The sequence below is a fragment of the Alternaria conjuncta genome (assembly GCF_024043145.1).
Source record: "Alternaria conjuncta strain BMP 0040 chromosome Unknown scaffold_16, whole genome shotgun sequence".
In the NCBI taxonomy this organism is placed as follows: Eukaryota; Fungi; Ascomycota; class Dothideomycetes; order Pleosporales; family Pleosporaceae; genus Alternaria; species Alternaria conjuncta.
The window spans coordinates 46,659-67,427 of NW_026250105.1; the positions used below are offsets into that span (position 1 = coordinate 46,659).

General features: G+C 42.0%; 5 protein-coding genes across 5 annotated transcripts; 1 reads left to right on the top strand and 4 right to left on the bottom strand.

Annotated features, from left to right (window-relative positions):
- Nucleotides 1-9,111: 9,111 nt before the first annotated feature.
- Nucleotides 9,112-10,215, bottom strand: J4E85_009167 (uncharacterized protein; the record flags this gene model as incomplete). The annotated part of the gene is made up of 2 exons (XM_051473391.1): nucleotides 9,112-9,426; nucleotides 9,475-10,215. 2 exons carry the CDS (start codon nucleotides 10,213-10,215, stop codon nucleotides 9,112-9,114), a joined length of 1,056 nt encoding a protein of 351 aa, XP_051322596.1.
- A 126-nt stretch (nucleotides 10,216-10,341) lies between these two features.
- J4E85_009168 (uncharacterized protein) lies at nucleotides 10,342-11,888 on the bottom strand (the record flags this gene model as incomplete). The annotated part of the gene is made up of 2 exons (XM_051473392.1): nucleotides 10,342-11,727; nucleotides 11,778-11,888. 2 exons carry the CDS (start codon nucleotides 11,886-11,888, stop codon nucleotides 10,342-10,344), a joined length of 1,497 nt encoding a protein of 498 aa, XP_051322597.1.
- Nucleotides 11,889-12,317: 429 nt separating this feature from the next.
- J4E85_009169 (uncharacterized protein) lies at nucleotides 12,318-13,247 on the bottom strand (the record flags this gene model as incomplete). Its single annotated transcript, XM_051473393.1, has 1 exon — nucleotides 12,318-13,247. One exon carries the CDS (start codon nucleotides 13,245-13,247, stop codon nucleotides 12,318-12,320), a length of 930 nt encoding a protein of 309 aa, XP_051322598.1.
- A 428-nt stretch (nucleotides 13,248-13,675) lies between these two features.
- On the top strand, nucleotides 13,676-18,521 carry J4E85_009170 (uncharacterized protein; the record flags this gene model as incomplete). The annotated part of the gene is made up of 2 exons (XM_051473394.1): nucleotides 13,676-14,008; nucleotides 14,055-18,521. The coding sequence occupies 2 exons, from the start codon at nucleotides 13,676-13,678 to the stop codon at nucleotides 18,519-18,521; spliced, it is 4,800 nt and encodes a 1,599-aa protein (XP_051322599.1).
- Nucleotides 18,522-18,611: 90 nt separating this feature from the next.
- On the bottom strand, nucleotides 18,612-19,473 carry J4E85_009171 (uncharacterized protein; the record flags this gene model as incomplete). Its single annotated transcript, XM_051473395.1, has 2 exons — nucleotides 18,612-19,377; nucleotides 19,433-19,473. The coding sequence occupies 2 exons, from the start codon at nucleotides 19,471-19,473 to the stop codon at nucleotides 18,612-18,614; spliced, it is 807 nt and encodes a 268-aa protein (XP_051322600.1).
- Between the last annotated feature and the right edge of the window lie 1,296 nt (nucleotides 19,474-20,769).

Below are 20,769 nucleotides of genomic sequence, written 5' to 3' on the forward strand. Positions count from 1 at the left end.
AGTATAAGTACTATAAATCTTAAGATAAAGTAGAGAAGATAGCTACTACTATTTTTACTATCTTACTATATTCTATCTTATATTAGATTCTCTACTACTAGTTAACTAGACTATAGAGTTGTATAACTACTAAGACGTTGCCTCTACCTAGTAATAACTACCTAGACTTAGTTAGTTTACTATTCTAAGCTTTTTAAGCTACTTAAATTAGAGCTTAAAATAGTAATTTCTAGTTATATTAGCTTATCTATAGTTAGATCTCTAGAAAGTAACTACTACTAGGTAAATAAGAACGTATCTATTCTACTACTATCTTAATACACTTAGAATGCCTAGAAGATATAGTAGCTATAATTCTACGCGTAATAACTAGCTATAACTCTACGCGTAACTACCTAGAAACTACTATAATAACTATAACTATCTTATCTTTAGTAACTAATACTCTATTATCTCTATACGCTCTTAGAGGTAATAAAAGAGAGAGCTATAAGTATTATAGCTTTTTTATAACTTTAATATTAGAAATACTAGTACTAATTATAATAAGTATTACTCTTTTAACTATCTTATCTAGCTTTAAACTTTCTTTAAACTATATTTATATAGTTATTATAGTCTTTTAGCTATAATTCTAATAATTATAGACTATAATAGTTCTAATATATAGATTTTAGGTAAGTTAGAATTTTATCTAAAATCTAGTTATTACTACTATAATAATATAACGCTATCTATTTACTAATACTATTATACGCGTAAGAACACTACTAAGTATAATAGCTAATTACGTAATTAATTACTTTACCTTTACTATAATTTTACCTTCTAACTTTACCTATTAATATTATAATATTATAATACTATAATAGATAGAGGTCTCTTAATTATATATATATATATACCTTTTCTTAGCTATTACTTCTTTTTTTCTTTTCTAACCTTCTTAATCTTTTCTTCTTACTTCTATACACTATAGTTACCTCTTAGAAGTAGGCTCTATCTTCTTTCTCTCTTTATTAACCTAACTTTTTTTATTTTCTATCTTAGTAATTATAACTATAACTATAACTACTACGTCTAGTGTAGAGAAGTATAATAAGCCTATAGACTATCTAAATCTTCTCTATAACTTCTAGTTACTATTAACTCTATATATAAGAGCACGCGCTTAGCCTACTATATCTATAACTAATTTTATAAATAAGTGTATAAGCATAACTATATATATATATATAAGCTTAGTACTATTAGTTCTATACTATAAGCTAGTCTAGTAAGAGTTTCTTTATAAGAGCTAGTTTTAGATTACTAAAGAAAGATACCTACGCTACTAGAGGCTTAGTAGAAGATAGCTAGTAATAAGAATAAAAGTAAGAGTAAAGCTATAGATACTAGAAAGTTAACTTTCTTTTATAGCTAAGGCTCTTCTTTATAAAAAACTTTTTTTTAGAAAGATCTACCTTTTAAGCTCTATATACCTAGTCTAACTAAGAATTTTACTACTTTAGGTATCTATAGTTAAGCCTCTAGAAGTAATACTAGCTCTTTCTCTACTACTTCTTCTAGTTTATAACTAAAGAAAGACACTCTTGTAATTATCTAGGCTCTATACACTAAAGCTAAGAACTAAGTTCTTACTTTAGTCTAGAACTAGAATCTCTAGAATCTAAATATTAATAGTAAGGTAATAGAGTTTATTACTAGTCTTAAATAGTAGTCTTCTAAGTAATAGAAGGTTATTCTTAATATATTTATAACTAACGTAACCTTTCTATTTAACTAGATTACTAACTTTATTCTTAAAGTATCTAATATAGTTAAGGCGCTACTAAAGCTTATAGATAAGTATAGTAGTGTTAAAGTATTTAATAGCTAGTATTAAGTCTTAAGCTAAGCTAAGAATACTAAAGATAAGTGTATTATAGAGCTAACTACTACTACTAAGAGCGTTAATATATTAGAGCCTAGTTTTATAAGCTACGTCTCTTACTTTTTAAGTAAAGTTCTATATAACTACTAGGCTATATCTAATATATAGTTCTACTTTAGGCGTCTAGATATTAGTAATATAGCTTTTTTCTTAGTCTAAGTAGTAGCTATTTATATTTATACTCTACGTAAAAGTACTAAAACTAATATTATTATATAAAACTAGGCTACTTTAAGAGATTCTATTAAGGTAACTATTTAGTTTACTAAGAAGAACCTACTTTCTAAGATACTATCTCTTTTAAAGCATTCTATTAAAGTATTAAAAAAGAACTATAAGAAGTGTAGTATAACGCTAGATATACTTAGCCTTACTACTAGAAATATTATAGTTTCTTTTACTTATAAGTATAAGAAAGATAGTACTTATAATAGTTAATATAAGTTTTAGCAACATATCTTTCTATATATAGCTAATAGGTATTCTAATAAGAACTACTAGATTACGTATACTTTTTATAGTAGTAATAATGTAATAATTACTAATACTATAGCTAGATACTAGATAAAGCTTTACTCTATCTATTAATTAGCTATTTCTATTATAATAGAACTTAGATTATCTCTATATAAGTTAAGAGTAATTAATAAAAGTAGTAATTATATTAAAGTAAAGCTAAAGAAGATTAGAGTAAAGTAACTAGGTAAAGCTAGATTAGCTACTCTTTTAGTAAACCTAAAGAAGTAGGTACACTAAAAGCGCTAGGCTAGTCTTAAAGTAGTTAAGAAAAGAGTAGTAGTAGCTAAGTTATAGAAGTTAAGGCTTTATAGTATATAAACTAGTCTTTCTCTACTACTACTACTATCTAGCGCTAGCGCTCTAAAATCTACTCTAGCTTACTAATCTTTGTCTAAGAAGATAAACACTACGCTTAATAAAGATAATTTAGAAAATAAAGACTAGAATTCTAATAAGCTTAAGGCTTTAACTATAGCTAAGAACTATAAATATCTAGATAGAACTTCTAATTTTCTTTAACTAATTCTTAATAGCTACTCTAAGTACACTAAACTTAATAATTACAAACGTATTAAAGTTATCTAAGCGTAGTATTAAGAAGTCTATATTAGTTACTACTCTAATAGCTTATTAGATAATAGTACTTATATCTATTAGACTTATATATAAGTAATAGCTACTTATATAAATCTTTTTAAGTAAGCTATAAATATAAAAGCTATAAATAATATTCTTTTTCTTTTATATCTTTTTTAAGATAAGTAGTATAAACTCTAAACCTACTTAGTTATATCTATTCTCTTTATTAAGTAATATAAGCTTAGTAAATAAGACTCTAACTTTCTTAGCTATTACTTTTATTCTTAGATAGCTTATAATCTATACCTAATTTCTTTCTAAAAGGTAGTTAGTAAAAAGATAGATTAGAGTAAGCTAGTAGAAGACTTTAAGTAGAAGAGTAATATTACTATAGAGAACTTTAAGTAGCTATTCTTTAATAATAAAGAACTTAAGAAGATTATTAAAGAATTTTTTAAGATATACTATTACTATCTCTAATATATTAATAGTAATAAGAACTTTAGCTAGCTTTATATTATATACTATTCTCTTATTTAATAAGCTATCTATACTAATCTTTATTACTAGATACTCTACTTAGTACTTTATAAAGAATATACTATAGTTTTCTACTCTTACTACGCTAAGTACACTATACTAGGTAATAAGACGTTCTTCTACTATATTAATCTTAATCTAGTATTTACTTACACTTAAGGTTAAAGTATAGATATAATCTAAGAATTAGTCTTAATTAATAATAAAAACTCTTAAAACTATATAGAGGTTTTAGAGAGCTTCTATTAATATATAGAGCTGTACTTATAATAGCGTAAGACTACTAAGAAGAATTCTACTAGCTTTATTAAAGAATAGTATAATAATATTAATTAGATATAAAAAGTATAAGTAATAGTGCTAGGTGTAAAGTAGAAGAAGTTTATTTATAGAGAAGAAGATATTTATATTATCTACTTTATAATACTCTATAGCTCTATAGAACTAGTATCTAAGATCTATTAAATAATTCTTCTATAGTATATTATAGTACGCTAGAGCGTTATAGAGGTTCTAGCTATAGAAACGTATAATAAGATTTTAAAAGCTTATTATAATCTTACAGCTCTTTTTATAACACTATCTAGATATTATAATAAGTATAGTAGTATTAAGTAGACATTTCTAGTAGATATATATATTAACTTCTTCTTTTAGATCTAGAAAGCTATTCTTACGCAAGTCTTCTAGAATAACTCTCTTATACGTAAGAAGATCTATAAGCTTCTTAGTAAGAATAAAAATAGTATTCTAAAGTATATCTAGAAAGAGTATAAGTATATTATTAGAAAGATTAAGATACTATAGCTAGTAGTTAAGAAGCTTAAAAAGGCTACCTTTACTAAGAGCGCTAATAGTAAATATCTAGACGTTTTTTTCTTTACTAATAAAGGTATACCTTCTTCTTATAAGAGATAGTAGTATATTTAGAATTATAATTATAGTATAAGAGATACTATTAGACGTTTTATTAATAAGATTAATATAGAACTAGATATTTACTACTACTTCTATAACGCTGCTAACCTTAACACTATACTTACTTTTTTCTTTTTATTTAAGACTTCTTAGGCTTACGCTAGTAGTTTAGCGTCTAGTCTATTATTACTCTCTAGCTTCTTACGCTCTCTAATAACATTACTACTACTAGTTCTACTACTTTCTTCTTAGTTTAAGATACTAACACTAGCTTTATTAGCTTCTACTACTAGCTTATCTAAACTACGTTATAGTAAATAAAACGTAAAGTAGACTAGATATACTAATAACGTTACTAGTACTTAGATTTTAGGTAAGCTTCTTATTTTATCTAAAATCTACCTACTATCTACACTATAGTAGTGCACTACTAATATCTCTACTTAATTATTTATTTTACTTTTTACTTTCTTTTATATATTTTTTCTTTATCTTTTCTTTATACTATAAGTAAGTAACACGTTCTAGATAGTATAATAGAACTATACTACTAGAAAGAGAAGGTTTATACTAGTGTATAAGGTATTCTTATATAAATTAGATCTTTAATAACCTAAGAATTACCTAGAGAGAGAACGTCTTTTAATAAGAGCTTTTTAGAATTATCTTATTATCTACTATCTTATCTTTTACTTATGCTTTTTAGTAATAAACTTTTATATAATACTTTAGATAATAGAATCTCTCTATAATAGAACTCTTTTCTACTAAACTAATGTCTATATACTTTTTTACTTATACTAATTACTTTACGTTCTTATAGTAATATATCTTTATACTCTCTAATACCTATATAATACTTACTTCTTTCTTATAGTATATTTTATCTTATTAGTTTTCTTTCTTACTAGATAGAGCTGTAGCTTATATACATTAGTAACTATCTAGATATTAGTAATCTAGTATACCTTTTATATTTTTATACTAATCTAGTATAGTTAAGTATTAGAATATAAATATCTTATAACTATTAAAAGAAACTAATATAATATAACTAATATTTAAGTATACTTTAAGAATTAAATATATCTAATAATAATAATACTACTAACGCTAATAGCTCTTCTCTAGAGATAACGTACTAAGTCTTTAATAGATACTAGTTAAGTAGTAGCTTAGTTTAGCGTATAAAAAACTACTTATTACTAAGTAGCTATAGTTACTAGCTACTATACTACTAGATAGATAGAGGTATATCTATCTAATTTTTATATAGTAGCTTCTTATAGAAAAGTAACTCTATAGTTTACTACTAAACTTATAGGTATAGACTCTTCTATAACGTTATAGCTCTAGAAGTAGAAATAATATTTATAACTAAGTAGTAACTATATAAGTTAGAAAGTAGTAGAAATAGAATAGTAGAAAATTATAAGTATAGTATCTACGTACTATTAGCGTATATACGTAGAGCGCTTATATAATATAGCCTATATATAGTAAAAGTAGCGCTTTAGCGTATAGTGTATAGTATAATTAAGAACTAACCTCTATACTACTATAGCGTATAAGTAGTAAGAGAAGTGTAGTAGTATACTACGTACACTAAAATAGATAGCTAATCTATATACTATAGTAAATATTATATACCTATATTATAAGAAGAATATACGCTATTATAAATATAGTAAGTATTAGACTTTATATTATATCTACTAACTACTTTTAAAAATATAACTAGAGTAAGCGCTTTTCTACTAAAGACTTTTAATAAAACGTAGTACGTAGTTTATATTAATCTTACTTAAGATAATAACTCTCTACTATATTATTATATACTTTTAATACTACTAAGCCTACTAGCGTATAAGCTAGCTTATATCTACCTTAATAAATACCTCTATAAAAAGAATATCTTACCTCTTCTACGTCTATAATAATAATATCTAAATACTTTACTAAAGTACTCTAAGAGGTATTTCTCTACGCCTAAGTTATTCTTCTTACTAGGTATATACGCTATTTAGTTATTAGATAACTTTTAGTATAAGAATATTATATTAGATAAGCTTTTTAATATTAAGTCTATAGATAAAGTAGTCTTATACTTCTATACGTAGTATCTAATATAGTTAATAGAGATAATATAACTTAGCTCTATTAAGTCTACGTAGATTATAGATTCTAGAAGCGTTAAGAGCTAGTCTATAGTATAAGAACTAACTAGAGAGCCTTATAAGTGTAGAAATAGAATAATCTATTATCTATCTTACCTCTAGTAGTATAGTATATATTACGTAAAGTTCTTTATTTCTTTTAGAAAGAATAGAACTTTATAAATTATTATTACTTTAGTAAATTTAACTTCTTAGAAGTAGAGTTATAAGAGTTACGTAGATAGTAGAGAGAAAGCTTCTACTTTAATAGATAATATAGCTTTTATAGTAGACTTTCTTTTATAAACTATAATAGTAGTAGTATTAACTTAGCCTAACTTTTAAATTAAGTTTTAGAATTTTCTATAGTACTTTTAAGTTTAGCTATTATTACTAGTAGCTATTAATTAATATAACTTTAGTGTATACGCGTATCTTAGTTTTATATATATAGAGTATATTCTACTACTATAAGTATTAGTTCTAGCTAATAACTATTAAGAGATCTAAGAGTAGCTTTATCTAGGTTTAAATTACTAAAACGTACTATAGTAAGTCTTAGACTTATACTAGTAAAATAGTATATATACCTTATTCTATATATATATTATAGCACTTTAATAATTAGCTATATTAGTAATATATTTACTAAGTAGCTATTTAGCGTAATTTAAGACTATAAGCTAGAATAAGTAGTTGTTAAAAACGCGCTAAGAGAATTACGTATTTATTACCTCTTCTAATTATTAGCTCTTACTACTCTAAATAGTAATCTATACTATATATTCTATTTAAAGAAGCTAGTAGAAGGTTATAAAATATACTTAATTCTAGATTAATACTTAGTAGATATAAGAAAGAGAAGGTAGCTTATATACGTAAAGATAATATAGATCTAGTAGTAAGATAATAGTACTACTAAGAATAATATACTTTTGCGCTACTACTTAATCTTTATAGATTTATAGAATATATTATTTTTAGTGTAGAGTAAAGAGAGCTATAAGTATAGAGTATTATTTCTAATACCTAAGTATCTATAAGAGAGTAGAATTTATACTAATATTAGCGTTACTAGTTTATATTATAATATAGATAAGGCGTAGTTTAATAAGTAGACTAAGAAAGAAGAATATATTAGACTTAAGATAAAACCTATATACTTTATACTATATAATATAAAAAGCTATAGCTCTAGAAGCTATAATAGAGTTATAGAGTATTCTACTATTATACGCAACGTTACCTTATATATAATATTATCTTATATATAGTATTAGCTTATACGTAGTATTAGCTTATATATAGTATTAGCTTATATATAGTATTAGCTTATATATAATATTAGCTTATACGTAGCGTTAGCTTATATATAATATTAGCTTACACGTAATAGAGTTAACTCTAATAGAAGATTAGGTTATATTTTCTTTTAGTTAGATACTTTTACTACTTAGCTATTATATTATAATAAAAGTTTTGTAGATTACTAGCTAGTTTTATAGATTACTAAGGTTAGTAGATTATCTAAGATAATCTACTATAGATTACATTTTATAAATATATATAGATTAAATATTTTCTATCTCTATCTAATATCTTATTATACTATAATACTTAATTTTAGATTAAAACTTAGTAGATATAAAAAGAGAAAGTAGCTTATATATATAAAGATAATATAAATCTAATAGTAAAATAATAGCTTTAGTATAAAAAGTATAGCTTTATACTACTAGTTAATCTTTATAAGAATATAAAATATATTATTCTTAGTATAAAGTAAAAAAAGCTATAAGTATTTTTAGTAATATTAGTATAAGTAGAATATCTTATAATTTAAATAATATATAGTTTAATAGATAGACTAAGAAAAAAACTAATTAAACTTAAAATAAAATCTATATACTTTATAGTAAAATATAAAAAGCTATAGCTCTAAAAGCTATAATAAAGTAATAGAGTACTCTAGTATTATATATAATATTACTTTATATATAATAGAGTTAACTCTAATAGAGAAAGCTGCGTTAGTAATATAGTAATGTTATATTATTATAGGTTGCGTTTCTACTAGCTATAGTAGTAGAGTTAAAGTAGAGAATTATTATAGAGAATAATAAAGAAAAGAAAGAAGATAGAACTAGAGTTAGACGTAGTAACGTAGCTACTAAGGTGCTTATAGACGAGCTGCTATAGGTTGTTATAGAGTAGATAACGTTACTAGAGTAGATTACGAGGTTAGTTTAGAGCGCAAGAGTAACTAAGAAGTATGTCGCGACGAAGAAATAAGGAAAGTAAGGGCAGGAGAAGTCGTAGCTAATGTTAGTAGTGGGCGGTACGAGGAGCCGGGCCGTGACGACAACGACGCGCTGAATAACACATAGTAAACAGTTTACACACTACCGCGCTAGATACGAAAGAGGCAGAGGATAGCAGCGCGATCTTGATAGTGCGTTCGGGGAGCTACTTTAGCACGAAGAATCCGCCGTTCTCTACGCCCACGACATTGACTTCCTTTTGTTCTAAATCCGATGCGTTCTCTTTGCCTAGCGCCCACTCCAGCGTTCGGGAGATATCCGTAACAATCATCCACAGCAGCCCTCGATACCTCAGCGGCGAGTTGTGTGTCGCAATCCAGTACTTCGCGTCCGTCTGCCTTTGCAACTCCAACCCAGTCGCAACGCCGAACGTGGTCTGCCAGTTGAACGTCCAGCTCTCTTTGAGACCGTGAAGCAGAGCAAGCACCTTGAAGTCCGGCGACGATCTTCGCAAAAGAGTCTGCAGAGACTCCTGAGAAGTGCGCATGCCGTGCGGGGAGTACAATACCGCTTCGTGTACGTCCGGTGAAGGCGTGTAAATGATTGCGCTGGCGAAGTTAAGCTCGTGGTGGCCGCGGGCTCGGAAGACGGTTAGCCAGGTTGGTAATGGGCTGCCTGGATGCAGCGATGTCCAGTCGCCGTCGAAGAGACCCGGCTCCAGGTCTTGGGTGGTGATGATGTTGTCGAAGTGGTTCCAGCGGCGAATGATCGCGCTCGCTTCTGTTGTCGCGAACACGGGTATGCTTGACGCGAAAGTCAGCAGTGTCGGCTTGTGCAGGTGGTCGTCGTAGTGGAAGCGGACGAAGATCGCATCGATCGGTGAAGCATCTTGAGTGATGGGTGCTGTGGTAGGAAGGATCCCGGCGTCTGCGGCTGCAGCTTCGACGTCGCGCGCAATGCCTTCTACATCGCTTCCGTTGTTGACGGCGGGTGGAGACGACAGGCTGAAGCTTGCTAGCCATATCCCCAATAGATTGACAGCACCGTTGAACCATGGGTCATGTACGATGTGGTAGTACGCTTTCCCGCTGGTAATCCGCTCTTCTACGGGTCGTGGGAAGGAAAGAAGCCATGAATTGTCTCCGTTCAAGGATGTGAATATCGGTCGCAACTGCTGCTGGCCGACTGCTGCGTTGCAAATCTGCGTCTTAAGTGCGATAGTACGGTCGTCCGCCATAGCAGTTGTGAGTTGTTCCAAAGCCGCAGTGAAGTACGAGAGTAGAGGGAGTGGATTGAGCACATACGTCATGTCTGACGTGAGATTCAAGGTCACTAAAGTGCGTTTCAGCCTTGTACGAATGCTATCCAATAGACCGCGAGACGCGGTTCGCCTGACGAGGGGTAGTTACGCCCGTGTAACCATGTCGCCCACAGGCTAGATCACACGATCGAACCAGATAAGACCGACCTTCACGTCGCTCTCGAGGCCCACACCGACCGCGACAACCTTCCCGGTCTCTATCCGAATCTCGCCTCGAATGGTACTGTACAGCTTTCCCTCCCACACGCCGTGCATCTCCACCGCGAATGTATTACCGCTAAGGTGTGCGAACGTGAGCATGTACGGGAAGCATCGATCTGTGCAATCCGCAACAAGCCTGCCGTCCTTCATCTCGATGACCAGGCTCTTGTATCCAACGTTGTGGTAGCTACCGACTATTGCGTCAAGAGGAACCTCCAGCGGTTGCGCTTCGTCCACCTTCGCCCACTCTGGCTTTTCCGCCTCCTCGGCATCGTCCATGGCCTGGAAGTTCTTGAAGAAAGCGCTCCAATCGACGCGGTTTTCGTCGCGTACGCCGAGAACATCATCCAGTAATGTGAACTTCAGGATGTCATTGACGTACATGGCGGTATCTGAGTTCCCGAAGATGACGAGGCCCCAGTCGAACTTGGGGAGGAAGCAGATCATCGCTTTGAAGCCAGGCACTGAGCCGTAGTGGCCGATGACCGTGTGGCCGCGATAGCTCGTGCGGGATAGGCCGAGGGTGTAAAGTTCGTCGCTCTTGTAGGGTATGGCCCATTTCTCGTCGCCGAGGAGATCGAAGCTTCGAGGCGTGGCGAGCGCTTTGTGGCTATCCTCGGATAGGATGGGGTCACGTTTGATGAGCGCGCGGATGTATTTCGCGTAGTCGCCTGCGCTGCTGAAGATGCAGCCCGCGCCGTGACCTTCGGGGGCAGTAGGGTAGTGAGGGAGTGCGACGTAAGACTCGGATTCGCTGTTCCAGTAGTACGGCCTTGCGCGTCGATCGGTGTCGCTGTGGGCGTGGATATCAGGTACGTCGTGGAATGTATTGGTCATGCCAAGTGGCTTCCAGAGCTTGGTCCGGATGAAGTCGGTGTAGGCCATACCAGTCACAGTTTCGATGAGATGCACAGCGACACTGAACATGATGTTGCAGTAGATGTGCTCGGTACGAAGTGGTTTGACGAATTCGAGGTTGCGCAGATTGCGCGTCAAGGACTTCGCATTGTCGGGGTGTTTGGCGCGCGCGCTGAGGTAGGACTCGTCATGAGTTGCGATGCCACTCCGGTGACTCAAGATATCTTCAATGGTGACTTGCTCGGTGAGATATGGGTCGGGAAGAACGAAGTCATCGGGAAGGATCTTTGACACGGGTGTTGTCCATTGTACGTCTGGGTACTTCTCATCGTCTACGAGAATAGCCACGGCTGCCGCAGTGGTACACTTGGAAGTGCTTGCGAGGTCGAACAGGGTGTCTGTAGTCGCTTGGGTGTCGGGTAGTTCCGAATAGCCATACGCCTGAGGGATGTGAGTGCTCCGCAGTAGTTCTTGTGGAGAGGCCTAGATACCTTGGAGTGGATGTCCTCGCCTTGTACAACCGCCAGCGACAGACCAGGCACGTGGAACTCGCTGATCTTCTCTAGCACTAGCTTCTCGAATTCGGGAGTCCTGTAAGCCATAATGTGGATGGGATTCTATACTGTATGCATTCGCAGGTCGCTCGCTATATATGTTACTACGATACACCGGTTTATAGGCAGCGTGGAAGCTCTTCACTAGGTGAGCCACACGTACTCTTGGTCAGAATGATTCATCTGCACTATCTCGAGTCCATTCCGCTTATGGCATGATTCGGTATATCATAGCGTGCCGTTGGAAGCGGAAGGCGTGATGTGAGTCAAGGCGCGCTGCGGATAACTTAGGCCGGCGACGAGTTCCGTCATCCGCGTATACGGAGCCAATCAGCTGGTAGCGCCTGGAGATCCTCGCCCAATCGGTACGTGGTGGTGCATATTGGGCATGGAAAGAGCTCCCGTCACACAACTCCTTGACAGGAACGGAAGCCACACTTGATCCAGTTGTGTCGTGCATACGTCTACGTTTCGCGGTTACAGGAAGTTGCCGCTCGAGAAGCGATCCCCAAAACCCTTTGATTTGCTGAGCATCTCGCGCTTTTGCTTGTGATTGAGCGAGCCGCTCACAGCCATGTCCTTCTCGTAGTCGAATGCTCGCTTGCTGGGATCGTCCTCCTTCTCCTTGCCCGTGCCCTTGTCTTGATGTTGCTCGACCAGACTCTTGCCGCGTGTGGCATCAATCTTCTCGCGCATCTTGCGTGCCCTCCTCTCCTCCTCCTTGTTCCGCTTTGACTCCGAAGTGGCAGGCGCAGAATTGGTGGGCGCGGTTATGCCCAAGGCCTCGTCTTGCAACCGCTTGAGCTTTTGCTCTGGTGTCTCGGTCCATGCGCTGCTCATGCCTCCAGTGCCTCCTGCGCCCTTGCCTGTATTGAACTTGCGTGCGCGCATCTTGGTAGGGTCCATTCTAGCGGCGAGGTCGTCCTGCGTCGGGGGCAGTGTCATCCATTCGTCGCGCTGTGCCTTCTTCGGCGCATCGGTGAATTGCGGTTCCGTGTCGAATGCCGATTTCCCCATGGCGTTGTCGAAGCCTGAAGACGCTCCACCAGCTGGTGGCGGCGCGGGCCCAAAGTCATCGTCGCTGCTGTCGGAGTCGCTGTCTGGGGGGTTGGGCGGCCGCTCATCGAGAGGCGCTGGCGGTGGAGCAGGCCCGACTATGCGCGCAGGCTTCGCGGATGGCGGAGGCGCAGGACCGACGTCGCTGTCGACACTACTGGATCGTGACGTCGCGTGTGGTGGTAGTGAAGGCCCAGCTGTGCGCGGAGGTGAGGATGCGGAAGGTGGAGGTGCTGGGCCGATGACTCGTCTGCGCTTGTCGCCGGACTCTGGACTCGATGCGCGATCATCGTCGTCGTCGCGACTGCGCTTGGAGAGGTGCGGCGGCATGGTGGGTCCTATTGAAGGCATCGTGGGTTGTGGGGTGTGAATGGAAGGTGTACCTGACTGCGCGTCGAGTGACGTTCTTTGGAGCTTGAAGCTTGGACCTTCACCAACGGCGCGGCACATGCGGCGATCTGCGAACTGCGCCATGAGCTCCGGAGACGCGCCATCCTTGCCAGCCCATGCCAACCCTCGTGGGCGCCTTTCACCCTCTCAACTGACGTACACGCCCGTCGCATACGTCCTCGGTTGCCGCGCTATCCGCCCGGACGCACGCCTAACTCGCCTTCGCGTAGGCAGCACCGACCCGTACCGCAGACCATCACCGAAACCCCCGCGCCGAGTCGACTACACCCACGAATCACAACCTCCAAGAGAAAGATACTAGACATCGCGCAACTACCCACAGCTATCAGATGTGCGCCTGAAGCAATGCCCTGCGCAGAACGAGCCTGATGAGCTCAGATTCGGAAGAGAGCCACTCCAGCGCTCACAACGACCATGGAGACGACATAGACGCCAGGGAAGGCGCGGTGGGCGCTTTTGATGCACAACAAGATGATTCTGGGGAAAGCGCGACCGACCGGAGAAGCGTGGACGAAGACGACAGCGAAGATGTGCAGTCGGTAGACAACGGCATCGAGGGCTTGACGTTTGCCAGGACACGGCGGAGAAGCCCTCAGGAAGAGACGCATGATTCAGCATCGGTGCTGTCCATACGACCGACTATAGAGGTGGCAGACAGCCCTGCCTCGACGGACATACCCGACGATACCCCCTCGATTCAGGTATGCAGCATGGCGAATCACCATGGGAATCCTCTGACCAAGACAGGGTTCCGGTATATCCTCACCCACGAGCAGCGTGCCCGTGTCGCACAACTCGCTGCGTCCTCATAGACCGACATCGCTGCAGCCATTCGAACGCCGCTTCTCCTCCCGCCTATCTCCATCGCCTGGACCAACACCGCGCGGCCAGTCACCTGCCTTCCTATCGCCGCACTCGCGGCAATCCTCCGTATCGAGCAATCTCGTCTTCCAACAACTTTCTGATGACGGATCCGAGACGCCTCAGGCACCATGGGAGGTCGTGCGATGGACGAAGTTAAAGAAGATCACCGGACAAGTTTTCTCTGAGATTGGCAAGCGCAACTTCGGCCGGCCCACATGCTTACATGTGACCGTCTCGTTGGCGATAGGAACGTCGAAAGGCTTCATCCTCATCTTCGACTACCAGCAGGTCCTCAAGTCCATTATCGGCCCGGGTACCAAGGCTGTCGAATGCGGTGCCATCACTTCGCTAGCCATCGCTGCTGATCACTCGGCCATTGCAGGGGGGCATGCGACAGGTCACATCTTCACATGGGAGTTGGCGAAGCCGGCCAAGCCATTCTTGCACATCCCGCCTCTGGAAAGGGCGTCTCTGGAGGACAACAAGTCAGATGGCCATGTTTCGGGCGTAGCCATTCTGCATCTGGGTTTCCTCGGCACCCGGCGCACAGCGCTCGTCTCCGCAGATGACGCAGGCATGGCCTTCTCCCATCTCGCGACACGTGGGCTGGGGGCGATCGCGCGGACGGTCAAGACGACGCGGATCTTGGGGCGATATCCATTGTCGGCAAAGTCACTGGAGAAACCTCGGAAACCAAGTTCAGTGCTGGCCTTCGCACCCCTGCCCTTAGGCAACGTTGAGCAGCCAACCGACAATATGGGTCTGACCGCACTGCTAACACCCTATCTGTTAGTCATTGTCTCGACTACTCCGGTTGCACAGACCCAGCACAAAGCGCCCCGACCCAAGGATGTGGAAGCGCACAGCGCGTTGAGCGGGTGTTTGTCTTGGTTTCCGGCTGTCAAGCTGAAGAGCTCCTCCGATGGGTCCGACAATGCAATCTCCAAAACCAAGCTCGTGTACTGTTGGTCTAACGTCCTGACCATACTGGAAGTAGACTCTATCCTACCACCCCCGTCGGAAAGAGAAAAGCCCGTCGAGCTTCGCTTCAGACCTCGGAGTCGCTGGAAGGCAGAAGAAGCTATTGTTGCTGTTCAGTGGCTGAGTCGATCAGTTCTCAGCGTGCTTACCATCAGTCAGCGCCTCATGATCTTGGAAGACAACACCCTCCGCGTGACAGACTCATTCGATTTGCTGCAGAAGCACATCTACCACTCGGACCTTTTCTCACGACAGCTCAAGCCGGTCGTTGAGCAGCTTAATGAAGACGATGCGTCGTTACATGGTGTCGTGGCAGATGCCTTCTACATGAGTTTCCGGGCGTACAAGGGTCGGCTGTTCCTCCTGGGTTTCAACGACTGCTCCATCGGCACTCTCTCAAACTGGGCTGACCGCCTGCTGGCCTTGATGGAGGATGGCGACTACATTGCCGCTATCGGTCTCGCGACTTCGTACTACCTCGGGGATGCGGACAAGCTCACCGTCGGACTGCCCGACGATGACAAAGCACGCCATGCGCTTGTACAGCCAAAGCTGCTCGAGATGATTACGGCCTCATTGAAGTATTCCTTCTCAAGACAGGACGACCTCGATCGCGATGCGCAGGAGCGTCGAGCGAAAGAGCTTGCTGAGGCGGTCTTCACAGGTTTGCTATGCATGGAGGAATATGACTTCTTGTTCGAAGACGTTTACGATACCTACGAAGAGGCGTCAGCAGAGAAGGCTTTCTTTGAGACCCTCGAGCCATACATACAAGACGACGAGATCACCTCAGTGCCACCGAACGTCCTGAAGGACCTCATCACGTTCTATGCCTCAGCCAATCGCTCCGCCCAGCTCGAAGAGATGATCTGTCGGCTCAGCACCGATACGATGGACCTCAACCAAGTCACCATGCTCTGTCAGCAATACGTATTGTACGACGCGTTGATCTACGTGTGGACGAGAGCTATTGGCGACTACATCACGCCACTCACCAACATTCTAGAGCTCATCAAGCTTGTAGACTTTGATGTGGATGAGACAGAGAACATATATCTCACTGCCGCGAAGAAGATCTTCCCATACCTGGCGTACACCTTCACTGGGCGAGTATACCCCGGCGGCGCGTTCATGGAGGATGATAAAGCGTATAGTGCCAAGAAGGACATGTATCGGTTCCTGTTCTCGGGTAAGAATCTGGAATGGCCTCCAGGCTCGGGCGATGTCATCTTGACACAGTCTGACGGCAGCCCAGAGCCTCCATTTCCGTATCTGCAGCTCGTCTTGGACTTTGACGCTTCGAGCTTCATGAGCATGTTGAACGAGGCCTTTGAAGACAGCTTCTTGAATGGCGAGCAAGATGCGTCAAACGGGGCCCAGCTTAACGGCACGCACAAAGGGTCCGCTCTCACTCCCACTCGCCAGTCCATCATCAACTACCTTTTCGGGATCATGAATACCGACAACTTCGACCCGGAGGACATCATCTACTTCTACATGTTCGTCGCGCGAAATCTACCGAAATACCCGCAACATATAATGCTTCCAGGCACGTCGCTGCATCAAGTCCTCATCGGTCTCTGCGATTACCCTACGGAAACGATCAAGGAAGACTGTCAGCTCTCAGTCGAGTATCTTCTCTCCATCTACCACCCACCCAGTCCACAGAGTCTTGTGCCGCTGTTCGAGAAGGCTGGCTTTCATCGCGTGCTCAAGTCCGTGTACCGGAGCGCACACCAATACGCTAAGCTGCTCGAAACGTACCTTGACGATGAAGAAGACGAAGAGGCAGTGTTTGGGTGTATTGCTGACATCTTTCGGCCAAGCAAAGGTGTTACTAAGAAGCAGCTGAACGAGGTCAAGACAATCATCGTCAGTCGCGCTGTAGACTTGGCTGCGATCGACGCGTCGCAAACTGCGGTGACACTGAAGCAATATGCGGTCGATCTGCTGGAGCCAGTTCTCTGCGCTATCGAAGCCGGTAGCGATGCCCAATACCGCTATCTACAGGCTTTGATCGAACCAGAGCAAGCTGCGACAGGCAGCGTCGCAACTATGGATGAGAATCTACCTGCTGGATTCATCGAGAACTATGTGCAGCTCATGTGTACTTACAACAGCGCGCATGTGGCAGACTTCGTCGGCTCGTTGAAGTCCAGCGACCTTCGACTGGATCCGGTTCTGCCCGCGCTGGAAAAGAGCGGCGTCATTGACGGTGCTGTCATATTGATGGCACGAGATGGCCTAGTCCAGGGAGCCATGGATCGACTTGTGAAGCATCTTGGTACGCTTCAGACTGCCTTGATCGGCCTCATCGAAGCCGCCTCAGAGACGCCAGATGTGGCCAACACCGAGGAAGCAGTCCACGATCTTCTCGAAGACATTCAGAAGTACATCAAGGTTGGCATATGGTTATGTCAAGGACAGACCCGATCCAAAGAGCCGCGACCAGAGTCAACTATCGACAGACGGAAGTCGGCATACGGAGAGGTTCGTGAAGGGGATCTTGCGCCAGACGAACTATTATGGCTTGAGCTTGTCGACACGTCCGTGCGACTCATCAGAGACACATCCAGCGCCGTTGCTGACCACGACGCTTCCATCACATCAACGGGCGTTGACCCAGCCGACACCGTCGACACAGCTCGCATCGTATCCACACTCCGCTCCTCGATCCAACTAACCTTTTCCGCCCTCCTCACATCCACCACCATCCCACCCACACGAAAGACCCCCCAATCTCACTCAACTCCAGACACCACAACCCGCCCACCCCTCCGCCCCACCCAATCCCGCGCCCAATCCAACCCCTCCTTCCTCCGCATCCTCCGCTGCTTCCTCACCCGCGCAACACACACCTACTCGCCCTCGCTCTCGGACCTGCGCTCCGTCCTCTCAGAAATCTTCGCAGCCTACACCTTCGAAGAAACCATCCTCAGCCTCGCAAACCGCTTCCTCGACAAAGAATCCTTCGAGCACGTCCACGAGATCACCGAGCTGCGGAAGCGCGGGTGGAGACCCCGCGGCCAGGTCTGCGAGGGGTGTAAGAAGAGGGCTTGGGGGCCGGGTGCGGGGCCGGGTGTGTGGGAGGCTTGGGAGAAGAGGGAGGAGGGGAGGAGGAAGGTTAGGGATGAGGTTGTGAGTGGGGAGGGGGAGGGGAATAAGAAGGCGAAGGGGAAGAGACCGAGTCAGGCGGATGTGTTGGATGATGGGGAGGAGGAGGGGCAGAGGGGGCAGGGGCTTGTGCTGTTTGCTTGTAGGCATTTGTGGCATAGGAGTTGTTTGGAGAAGGAGAGTGCTGGAGAGGAAGGTGGTGGGGAGGTGGGGAAGATGATGGGGAGGATGGGGTTGAAGTGTCCGCTCTGTTGAGCGAGTGATACATTCGATTCAGATCTACAGTAATTTACAGTTCTTCGCAACGCTCTTTGTATTGTGAGCGGTCCAGTCCTTCTCTTCGCACTATATTTGGGGAAGAATCAAGTCTGCGTTGACGTGTACATCAGGGAGCGCGAAAATCTTCGCTAGCTCTAGGCGCAGATTAGCCTTGACCTCTTCGTCCGAGATTCCAATATATAGGCTGTCGAGAAGCTGATGACTCGCGAGCTGAGAACCGTGTACCAGATTGACTGTGAGGTGAAGATTCTTCAGGCCGGGCAGCCTCCGATATAGATCACCTAGGGAGTCAAAGATGTCGTGATCCCAAGATGAGTCGCTCGCTGGTCTTTGCTGGACATCGATGGGAGAAAAGGACGTGCGGGGGTATAAGGCATCGTATACGGATACAACGATGCTGTCGCCTTCAATTTGTATAGGGAGTCTTATGTCGCCCAAGTCGACCGAGGATATCGCAAGCCGCGCAACATCAGGCAGTGACTCCAACCACAAGAAGAATGACATAGAGCGTCTGGCCGCGAATTTACTGTGTGAAAAGAAGAGTAGCCATGCCTCTGAGTGTATCTGGCGCGACACTTCCAGCAAAGGTGAGCCGAAGGAAGACTTCGTTCTATAGTGGTTTGGCTCGGTCTCCTCGTATAGTCGGAACTTCTCGTATAGTCGGAAATTCTCGTATAACCGGAACACCTCGTAGACTTTGTCTTCACAATCTCGCTTCTCATGGCAATAGCCGACATCCCACGTTCGGTTTCCGAGTACGTAACCGTAGATCCGATTCCGTAGTTCATCGGGTAGCTTGAGCAGCGGGGAGGTGCGTTGGTTTCGTGCGGCGCTGTGCATTGTTAGTACCATCATCATGACGCATAGTAGTGGGCTTCAATACTTACATTGCCTTGTTCCAGGGTGAGCTGTCGGTAAGCACGACCATCTTGCAGTGTCGCGGGTTGTCCGGGGGTTGAGGGCGAGAGAGACGCTGGAGAGACGACCACAACAAGATATTGACAGTGCGAGAGCTAAGCGAGACTGCGACGAGGGAGCAAACGGGCGAGGAGATGACGTAGGCCCTTTGCTCTTTCCGTCCTCACCTCGGGATACAAGTACAGTCGCTGTCATCGAAGCGGTATCTCGTCGCGAACCCCGCCGCTGCGCTTCACTTACTTCACCCGTCTCTACGATGTACTGCACGAACATGCCTAGAAAGTGGATGACATTCGTATCATGACCCTTTTGAGCAAAGAATAAGGGTCGCCATCGCTTCACGCGATGTGTCACAAACGTGATGTGCTACTAACATCAGCCATGCCCGACAAGTACATGTACGTCCATACTCACGTAAACCTTCGGCCGCCCAAACATCCTCTCGACTTCAGGACGTAGCTGTGCGATTGCCATAGTTTTGGCGCGCCGAACAGCCGCGTCGTCTGGCTTATTCCAACTGACCGCGAATTTGCTTACATTAAGGACGAGATGAATGCATTCAAGGCCCGGTAAGAGAGCATACAACTCACCCACGCCATCTACCATGCGCATATTCTGCACAGGCCCGCGCATCCGCATAACGCGACGCTCTTTATGCGGGTGTCCCGCAGTCCACCACACGGGAAACCTTGTCTCAAGGACATCGTTCGTGATCTCGCCGCAATGACCTTCATTCAATCGGAGAGAGCGGATAGCGGATCTTGCGGGGTCTGGCAGTTGATGCAACCACCACACTAAAGCATCGATCGACGTGCCTCCATAATAGTCCGCCTCGAACGTGTTGAGCGCGTAGGGGAGTAACCATGTTTCTTGGTGTATCTGACGACAGACTCGGTGTAGGGTAAACCCCAAAACCCGGACTTTCGGATCACCACATAGGACACAATTGCAATCGTCGTGATAACGTGAGACTTTTCGCCAAGCATAGTCTTTGTGGCAGGTAATGTGCCAAGTGACATCGCTATCGAGGACGTACTCATAGATACGGTTTCTAAGCTCACCGGGGAGCTTGAAAAGAGGAGAGTTGGAATGGTTTATTGCGGCTCTGATAGTTGTTAGTCGCCCAGGACTTCGGGGCGTTACATGTAGAGTGTGGGACTTACATTGCTATTTGCTCCGGTCCAGCCTCACTTAGTACCACCATGTTTCCGATGATGATATGTGCGATGGATCTAGGAGGGAAGGAGTCTTGGTGGGAATCGACGCACAGGAATGAGATCACAAACCACAGGCAATTCGCCGAGTT